This window comes from Zea mays, chromosome 7, assembly GCF_902167145.1.
Source record: "Zea mays cultivar B73 chromosome 7, Zm-B73-REFERENCE-NAM-5.0, whole genome shotgun sequence".
In the NCBI taxonomy this organism is placed as follows: Eukaryota; Viridiplantae; Streptophyta; class Magnoliopsida; order Poales; family Poaceae; genus Zea; species Zea mays.
In genome coordinates, this window is record NC_050102.1 from 128,825,324 (window position 1) to 128,835,358 (window position 10,035).

Consider the following 10,035-nt stretch of genomic DNA (forward strand, 5'->3'; position numbering starts at 1 on the left):
CGTTTCCAAAAAAACAATTAATTGTAATCCCTACAACGTGTTAGGGTTCAAGGTGATTGATTACCTTGAAAATGAGGGTCTTGTCGATCTTGTCAGCAGGATGGTTGGAGGCGTACTTGTCCCTAGAGAGTCGCCTTGCCTTCATGATGGCGGCGATGACGGTGTCCCCCAGGACCATCTGGACGATGGTGGAGGTGACGAGCGCGAGGCCAAAGGGCCAAATGTCCCCTTTGTCGTGGCGATGGAGCGTAGAAAAGGAGGTGTGGGATGGAGAAGGGGAGGGGAAGACGACGGGGTCGGTTGGGAAAGGGGAAGGCGGCCAAATCCATATCATAACAAGGAGGGGGCGCCGACGACGAGGGTGGGCAGCGACACGTCGAGGAGGAGCATCTCAGCGAACTCGGTTGTGGCCCGCTTGTCGGCAGGCAAAACCTGCTTGCCTCCTTCCCATGGGTTTATGCACGTGGATGGGGTGCGCCGATGGAAAGGGATTGCAAGGTGCGGGGCGAGGATGGTGGGGGCGGTCGCGGAGGATCCGCCTTCCATCGATGGAGCGTGGGAGTGGTGTGATGATGAAGGGTCGTTATGAAGGGTCAACCGAGAGTGAGGCGGGGGAGGGGATGTCGAGGGCAGGTGCACGGTGCATAGGGGTGGATAACGAGCCAGCTCGGCTCGGCTCGCCCGAGTTCGAGCTGGCTCGTTAAGCTAACGAGCCAGCTCGGCTCGGCTCGTTTAGGTAACGAGCCACAGAGTCAGCTCGGCTCGGCTCGTTTACGAGCTCGAGCTGGCTCGTTTAGCTCGCGAGCCAGAGCAGAAATAAATAAAATATACATAATAATTATTTTTAAGTTAATTTCAAACTAATTTAACAATAGAAAATAGTAATTATACTCATAGTTTCACAAACCACGTCAATATAACACCAAATTAGCATAATTCATCACTCATTAATTCACAATTCACATACATGTTAATCAGTTAACCCATAATTATATTTGCATAGACCAAATTAACACATAGACATAGTTCATTAATCATTAGTTTAATTTATAGGCCATATACACCTCACATATATATAACATGTTCATCAAATATTCTGTAAATGATATGCATATAGTTTCGTTTTGCTGAAATATGCTAGCTCGTTTAGCTCGCGAGCTGGCTTGTTAACGAACCGAGCTGGCTCGTTAACGAACCGAGCTAGAATGTCAGCTCAGCTCGTGAAAAAATTCAAACGAGCCGATCCGAGCCGAGCCGAGCTGACCATGAACCGAGCGAGCCAGCGAGCTACGAGCATTTTGTCCAGCCCTAACGGTGCACGAGTTGTGGACGACTAAATTGGAGCCTTATATAGAGTAGTAGGGATTATCCTTCCACATGCTATATGAGACCAAATTACATCACTTTTACTTCCACTATTTACAGATGGGCCAATGAGAATTATTTTTTATTTTATTATTAAATAAAATAGTTCAAGTCTAAAAAAACGCTAACTATAAGCTAGTTATATTTTGCAAAATCAAAGATGGAGTAATCTTGATTTGTGCACTTCAAGAATTAGGGATCTGTGACATGGATCTGCGTGCCCCACCAACTTATCACAAAACTTCATCCTCAATTATCCTATGGCGTCGTCGTCCTGACGCGGGGGCGGCGAGGAGGCCGGAGGCAATAAACAATCGCGCCAGCAAGGGGCTCTCCCGTCCAATCGCATCGCCTGCACGAGCCTTATCAGTCCACGACCATCATCATCACCACTCACTGCAGCGGCCCGCACTCGGCCGCGACTGCGAGCGAGCCGTCGCCGCGAGATCCAGCGCCGTCGTCGCGCCTCCGCCACTGCCGCCGCCGCCGCCGCTGCCCAAGATGCCGAGCCCGACGATCCGGAGGCTAGACGTGGCATCGCCGGTGCCGGCGGACATCGACATCGCCAACTCCGTCGAGCCGCTCCCAATCGCCGACATCGCAGCAGAGCTCGGGCTCCGGCCCGAGCACTACGACCTCTACGGCAAGTACAAGGCCAAGGTACGTTCCTGATCAGTCCTTCCTAGGTCCTGGCGGTCGGGTGTGGTTCGGTCGGATCTTGAGCTACCTTCCTCACATGTTCGCAGGTCTTGCTGTCGGTTCTTGATGAGCTCAAGGCGCAACAGGACGGGTACTACGTCGTGGTGGGCGGCATCACGCCAACGCCCCTCGGGGAGGGGAAGTCAACCACCACCGTCGGGCTGTGTCAGGCTCTCGGCGCTTTCCTTGATAAAAAGGTGAGATGCTTAATGCTAATTTTGCTTGACACAGAGTCCGTTCACCGATGAGAAGATTAACATTTTATTATCGGAGCAAACTTGTTACTAGTATTGAATTACCGTCCCAGTGCCGCCCTCTGATGGTGAATTCGGCCTTGAGGCATGATGACCTGTTTTGATCCATGGGTCTTGTAAGAAAACAGAAACTATTTGATACAATTCTGGACTGATTATAGAATGCAATTTTGTTTGCTGCCACTTGTGCAATTAGTTTTGCATTTACATTGGTTACGCTAGTACTTGGTACCTATTTTTGTGTTGCAATCAGGATATAGCATTCAGTAAGGTTGATTGTTATGTAAATGGTGTGATTTCGTTGAGTATGCATTGTCGAAACAACTGGAACAATCTATTCTTCTTGAGCTGGATAGGATTTAGTTACTCTTTGAAATTTATCAAGGAAATATGGCATCAAGTTGTATCAAGATCAATACAGGTACTTTTGGAGAAAATATTAATTAAATATGCTCTTCTAAGTTCTCTATACTTCATGGGGCTGTAAACAATTTCCAGATCTTATATAACTACATCTTTATGTATATGTATTTGCTTGCATGAGTTATATTCACTGACTTTTTCCAAACCTATTTGATGTGTTGAGTCCTTCAAGAAAATTTGTATCTTAAAAAAACATTTTCTTTGTATTATCAATCATTTGTACCCCTTCCCAAAAATAATGCACTTCTAGTTTGGGGCTAAAAAGTTTGACTAAGTTTATGAAAATAGTATAAACACTTATGTCTCCAAATATGTTTACTATGAAAATATATTGCATGATTAGTCTAATGTCACTTATTCAGTATCGTAAATGTTACTGCTTTTTTGTATAGATTTAGCCAAACTTGAAATTGTTTCTCTTTTTTGAGTGGACTCTTTTTGTGATAGAGGTAGTAAGCGATAAGTATATAATAAAGTACTGTTTGGCTTCCTTTATTTACATTTCATGCAACTGATAAGCTGACTTTCTTTTAAAAACTCGACCGGGGAGGGAAAGACCGCCCTCTCGGTATTCCATATAAGAAGAGACCGAAACAATGGTCCCGGCCGAGAAAATCCCCGAACCCTGGCCCCCAATCACTAACGGGCCGGCGTCAACTGTCCACTCTGCAACGACTCAACCGGAGGGTAGCGCACAGGACATCGCAACCCGAGAGCGGATGGGGCACAACGAGGGGATTTTTTTAACCAAGCCTGAAAATTCGCTCCCGATAGAAATCGAACCCAGGACTTGGAGGTGCTACTCGGAAGTCCTTAACCGCTAGGCTAGAGGCCCTTTCGCAAGCTTACTTTCTTTTGTGTTTCCATTATTCTTGTAGTATTAAAAGACAATCATATGTGTGATAAAATAACTTCAGACTGTCTTGTAAGTATCTGCTCCAGATCATGCGGAAGTTGTTTCATGTATTAATGATGTATTGTTTTTTATGTAGGTTGTCACTTGCCTCCGTCAACCATCACAAGGGCCTACCTTTGGAATCAAGGGAGGTGCAGCTGGAGGTGGGTACAGCCAAGTTATACCCATGGATGAGTTCAATCTTCATCTGACAGGCGATATCCATGCAATTACGGCCGCAAACAATCTTCTTGCTGCTGCTATTGATACGAGGATATTCCATGAAAATTCTCAGTCAGATAAAGCACTGTTCAACAGATTGTGTCCGGCAAACAAGGAAGGCAAGAGGCACTTTGCTGACATAATGTTCCGACGTCTGACAAAGTTGGGCGTTTCAAAGACAGACCCCAATGAGCTTACACCAGATGAAATCAGGCGTTTTGCAAGGCTTGATATCGACCCTGAGTCCATTACATGGAGACGGGTGATGGATGTCAATGATCGTTTCCTGAGAAAAATTACTGTTGGACAGGGCCCTGAAGAAAAAGGTATGGTGAGAGAAACAGGCTTTGACATATCAGTAGCTAGTGAGATAATGGCTGTATTAGCTCTTACAACTTCCCTTGCTGACATGAGAGAAAGGCTTGGAAGAATGGTGATAGGGAACAGCAAGTCAGGTGAGCCGATAACTGCTGATGATCTTGGTGTTGGAGGTGCATTGACTGTCTTAATGAAAGATGCTATTCATCCCACCCTCATGCAAACTCTTGAAGGCACACCAGTTTTAGTACATGCTGGACCATTTGCTAACATTGCTCATGGAAACTCTTCAATTGTTGCTGATAAGATTGCTTTGAAGTTGGTTGGGAAGGGTGGCTTTGTTGTTACTGAGGCAGGTTTTGGTGCTGATATTGGAACTGAGAAGTTCATGGACATCAAATGTAGGTATAGTGGATTGGTGCCGCAGTGTGCTATTATCGTGGCCACAATTAGAGCTCTTAAAATGCATGGAGGGGGGCCTGAAGTGGTGGCTGGAAAGCCTCTGGATCATGCATATGTGAGCGAAAATGTGGCCCTTGTTGAAGCTGGATGTATTAATCTTGCTAAACATATATCAAACACGAGGAGTTATGGAGTTAATGTTGTAGTTGCAATCAACAAATTTGCATCAGATACTGAGGCAGAAATGAAGGCAGTGCACAGTGCAGCTATGGCTGCTGGTGCTTTTGACGCTGTTGTCTGCACACACCATGCCCATGGTGGTAAAGGAGCGGTGAGTTCTCTTTCCCTATCAAGTTTTTAAATTTAGTCAAGTATAGGTTAGTGGAAAAACTTAAGCTCATAATCTGTTATGGGGTTGTGTTGTACTCCCTCTTCTAAATTATAAGATGTTTTGGCTTATATATAATATATATAGCTTTTGCTGTGCACTTAGATATACACTGTCTAGAGACGCATAGTAAAATCAGTGTATCTAGACTAGAAAAGCCAAAATGTCTTATAATTTGCAACCAAGAGACTACCTTGTGTAGCAACATAGCACATATTATTGTTTCTGAAACAGGACATGTTTATAGCTCTTATTGTTTATGAAATATGTTATTTTATTTTGTTATAATTATCCCTTCTAGTTTTACTGTTGCCTAGAAAGTTATCCATTTTTTTTCTCACAAACTCTTTATTTATTTCTTCAGTGCTAGAACAAAAACAGTGTGAATAACATGAGTGCAAGAATTTAACCTGACCCTATTGCACCATTTAACTTATTTTCAGGTTGAGCTTGGACTTGCTGTTCAACGAGCATGCGAAAGCCAGGCAGAACCTCTGAAGTTTTTGTATCCCTTGGAATCTAGCATAAAGGAGAAGATTGAGTCAATTGCTAAGTTCTATGGTGCTAGTGGCGTTGAATATTCCGAGCAGGTATCTTGTTGTAACCATGCCGTGTGTGTTGGTCTTTTTGGTCCTCATACACTCTGCTGACTTCTCTTGACCGACCCCTCCCAACAGGCTGAGAAGCAGATTGAGATGTACACCAAGCAAGGGTTCTCCAGCCTCCCCATTTGCATGGCGAAGACCCAGTACTCGTTCTCACATGTCCCGTCCATGAAGGGCGCCCCGACCGGCTTTGTTCTGCCGATAAGAGACGTGAGGGCCAGCATCGGCGCTGGGTTCATCTACCCGCTCGTGGGCACCATGAGCACGATGCCTGGCCTTCCCACCAGACCCTGCTTCTACCAGATCGACGTCGACACTGCCACCGGGAAGGTCATGGGGCTGTCATGAATTGAAGTCCCTGATGGTATCATTCAGAGAACGTAAATTCGGGGCATTCCTGGATCGAGTTAAATAAGAGCCGTTCCTGGCATCCTGCAAGTTCAGTGGCGCTTCCTTTTTTTACTTGATTTTGTAAACCGGAGACTGTAAATGTGCTTGAACCGTGCTTTTAGACCCATGCCTCAAATCCTGCATCCAATAAGTGTCTTTGAACAGCCTGAGGCTGCTGAGACTGTTGACCAAATCGGCATTCGATGGGCCAAGAACATAGGAGTATAGGACTCTGCCTGAAGTGCGGCCCATAAACAAATAAAGTAGCCAGCCAGATCGAGTTCATAGCGCGGGCCATCATTTCTTCTTGAGTCTAGATCGCCGGCCCGGCGGTGGACCTTGTGTTCCTCCTGGCAGGCCTCTTGGCCCATCTGGTTCGTTTGGGCCTGTGCGTTCGAATATGTAGAACAGAAATCTACATTCCACGGAAGAAGAAGAAAAAGAAGAAAAAACCAGGGCCTGTCTATGATATGTGCACGTCATATATTTACGATTCGAATTCGCATGTATTGTTTATAGCAAAAATCCGACACCGGATATGCACCTGCAATTCTGCAGGCAGTAACGTTGGCCACGGGCAGCAACAACGACGCGGGAAATGGATAGGGGACTAGTCCATCATGGAAAAGCACCCTCCATGCTCCAAGACAAGTCAACAAGCGAAATCGCCGACGCGGCAGGCACGGGAGCGGCTGGAGTCCGGCAAAGAGAGTCAAAGACCTCGCCGCGAGGGCACCGGTAGCCAGGCGCGCGAATTGACCTTAGCAGCTCCCATCACGACATGGCTGCTTGCCCTGTTTCCTCGAAGGAGAACAGGTCTCGGTAGCAGTGACGAGCAGGATCCGGTCGTGTTGCTGTCAATCCTAGACGAATTGAAACTAGGTATGCAGCTTGCTTTTCCCTCCACGACAGGTCGGTGTGCGTGCGGGGATCGCCTGCAACGACAATCAAGCTTGGAAGAGTGGGAGTTGAATCCGTCAGACGTGCCACCGCCACCGGCTCTTCCATTTATGATGAAAGGTAATACTACTATCGGGACAAGCAAGGAGTAGGCAGTTCTGCAACGTGCCGAAGATGGATTCAACGTCGTAGTACAAACCAATTCCCATCAGATGATCATCCGGTTCGAGGGAACGAACTCCCATCAGATCATCAGGCAATCGCCAACAATGGCTACAGCACAACAGCAATGCTAGCTTCGGTTCCAGATCTCATGCGCGGACCGGCCGGCACCGAGATCATTGCTTGCTTGACGCGACGTGAATCTCTCTGAAGCTGAGCACCGCCTTTTGCGCCGCGCTAAACCCGTTGTTGGGCCTACCACAACGCTGTGCTTTCCTAGCTAGCAGCTAACCTAACGCTGCACGTCGCCGTTTTTCTGTGTGCATGCATGGCAATGAGTATGATGGGCGCTCGCTCGCACGCTTTGCGCGATCATCACCGTCATCATTTCCCTGTGTGATCCATCCATCTCGCTGCTCGTCGCTCGATCGACCGCTGCTCATCAGTCCTTTAATTAATTTGGCGACTTAGGGGGTGTTTGGTTTCTAGGGACTAATGTTTAGTCCCTAGATTTTATTCCATTTTAGTTCCAAAATTGTCAAATATAGAAACTAAAACTTTATTTTAGTTTCTATATTTAGCAATTTATACACTAAAAAGAAATAAAATGAAGGGACTAAACATTAGTCCCTAGAAACCAAACAGCCCCTTATTGGCCTCATCATGCCGGCCGGCCGGAGCAACATTTCCATCAGAACGTTCCGTTTGAACGCCGACGAGAAGGCTTTTGTCCAAGCGATCGAACGGCACATGTGGTTTTGTTTTAGTGCTTTGGAGTCCAATTTTCGGATGTCTAGTAGACGAAACGCCAAACGGCGCTTACTCGCCAGCAAGGTTGGTTGACCGCGCCTTGCCCTCTCGTGCTCGTGTGGGGCGATATTTCAACGAGCTAATTTCTAAACCGAACCAAAAAAAAAAACACCCACTGCAAAAGGATCCGGAGGAGAGAATAATAATAATAAGATAGTACATGCTGCGACAGAGGTACGGTACTCATCTCGTGCTGTTATGCGTTCAGTGGAGGGGGCTTGATTGCACGGCTGCACGCTGTCTCTCTGGTCTTAAACTAGTCCTTGCCCTGCCTGATTTGTTTATTAGCTAGTCACGGGCAGATGAGATCGAAGCAAAGATCGGGATTTGCACGGACGACAGAGGTACGGTACTCATCTCTGATTTGGCCTAAAAAATGTTATTTGTATATATCCCTCCGTACGCCCACAAATAAATCGGTTTTCGATTTCTATGATCCATATAAATTAATTAAACTGTCCTAAGCTCTACTGATTTTTCTTAGGAAAAAATAATAACATCATCTAAAACACAAAATAAGTACATCATAAAAATATATTCTCTGATACATCTCTAATGATACTGATTTGATGTCATAAATCTTGATGAGTTTTCTTTTATAAGTTCGACCGAAGCTTAAAAGTTTGACGACTCCGTAGTAATCTATACCCTAATTAACTAGGCTTTGTTCGTTTACACCAATCCAGCTCTGGATTAGCATGGATTGGAATTAAATCCATGCCCCAATCCATGCCTCAAAATAATCCATGGCTACTTAAATTTTTTTATTCGGTTAAACCCATCATGGAATATAACCCAAGGGTTTGGGAATTTTTTAAACTATGGAAAACATGGATTCTATCCATAGCTCATTAGGTATGGAACAAATCCATGAGATATTGCACAAGTTTACATTAGAATCCATGGATCAAAAGAATAACTAGCTTTGAAAGACACATGGATTAGTTGATGGATTTAATCCCACCATGAGATTGGGTGTGAGATATGGATTCACCCAATCCATACCTGGATTAAATCCATGGTGGGATTTTATCCCCTGTAACCGAACAAGGCCTAAGCGTTGAAATAAGTTAAGAACGAGGTAGGTACGGTACACGGTATTATTGGCTGGTTTTTCTTCGACTCCCCACTCATGCATGCATATACGGAGTATGTTTCTTGGTAAGTTCATGGCACGTGAACGGTGAGACGACAGAAAAAGTTCAGGCGACACGTCTCTAAGCTAGAGTACCTATGTAGTGTAGTGCGTAGCCGAGAACTTTAAGCTACTTTTCAAAGTTTGGTGCATCTCAAAATTTTAATCAAGATTAATATAGGGCAGGGCTATTTAACACCTAGATTAATAGACCAAAAGGTGTATCACCCGAACTAGTCCACATACACTAATTAACTCACAATCCAAACTAGTCACAACTCTCCCGGGAGAATCCACAAAACAGCAGTGGTTTGAGAAGATGTTCAGGAAATAGCATCCGTTTTTAAACAATTCGTAGAACACACCGGCTTACCAAATTAATTCGGAAAACAACACTCTATCTATATTTTTGCATTTTTTTTATTGCTTACACAATATATAGATAGACCAAATCACCCCTATTTATTCCACAACCTATTTTTGTCTCTACTGCTCATAACAAAAACATAAACAGATAAAACATACAAGCATACAAATAGACACTTATTTTTTTTTACAAAGGAAGAAGTTTAGATTTAACTATTGAACTTCAAATCTAGGTATCTTCAACATCGAGCTATTAAAATTTAGACATACTTGGTTCACCAAAAGGTCTTTGAATGTACTTTCTCTGTTCCTTTTTATTTGACGTGGTTGTTCTTTTCAAAAACTTCAGTCATTTGTCTTATTAAAAAATAATATGTTATATAAAACTACTCCCTCCATCCAAGAATATAGTTTTGAAGTTCAATTGTAAGATATAAACTTCCTCCTTTACAGAACATATGTGTTTATTTGTATGTTTTACACTATTTTTAATAATATAAAAATAGTGCTCACATATTTGTATGCCTTTATGTTGTTCGTATGATCTGAATAGATAAAAAAATAAGGCTGGGAAATGATAGGGGCAATTTGGTCCATTTTCTTATGAGCTGAGAAATAAAAGAATGAAAAATTATAGATGGAGTGATGTTTTCTGAATTCATTTGATGAAACTGATGTTGTTCTTTCAATTGCTTGAAAAC

General features: G+C 44.2%; 1 protein-coding gene across 1 annotated transcript; it reads left to right on the forward strand.

Moving 5' to 3' along the window:
* The first annotated feature begins 1,526 nt into the window (after positions 1-1,526).
* LOC541944 (formate--tetrahydrofolate ligase) lies at positions 1,527-6,154 on the forward strand. The gene is made up of 5 exons (NM_001305814.1): positions 1,527-2,025; positions 2,112-2,261; positions 3,734-4,909; positions 5,410-5,556; positions 5,644-6,154. Exons 1-5 carry the CDS (start codon positions 1,573-1,575, stop codon positions 5,917-5,919), a joined length of 2,202 nt encoding a protein of 733 aa, NP_001292743.1. The 5' UTR covers positions 1,527-1,572; the 3' UTR covers positions 5,920-6,154.
* Positions 6,155-10,035: the final 3,881 nt, after the last annotated feature.

What these genes read in the sequence shown, in the direction of transcription:
- LOC541944 (NM_001305814.1), top strand. Translation starts at nt 1,573, where the DNA reads ATGGATCTGCGTGCCCCACCAACTTATCACAAAACTTCATCCTCAATT. An exon ending in ACGGCAAGTACAAGGCCAAG is followed by an intron (nt 2,026 to 2,111) that starts GTACGTTCCTGA and finishes ACATGTTCGCAG; the next exon opens with GTCTTGCTGTCGGTTCTTGA. An exon ending in CCCATGGTGGTAAAGGAGCG is followed by an intron (nt 4,910 to 5,409) that starts GTGAGTTCTCTT and finishes ACTTATTTTCAG; the next exon opens with GTTGAGCTTGGACTTGCTGT.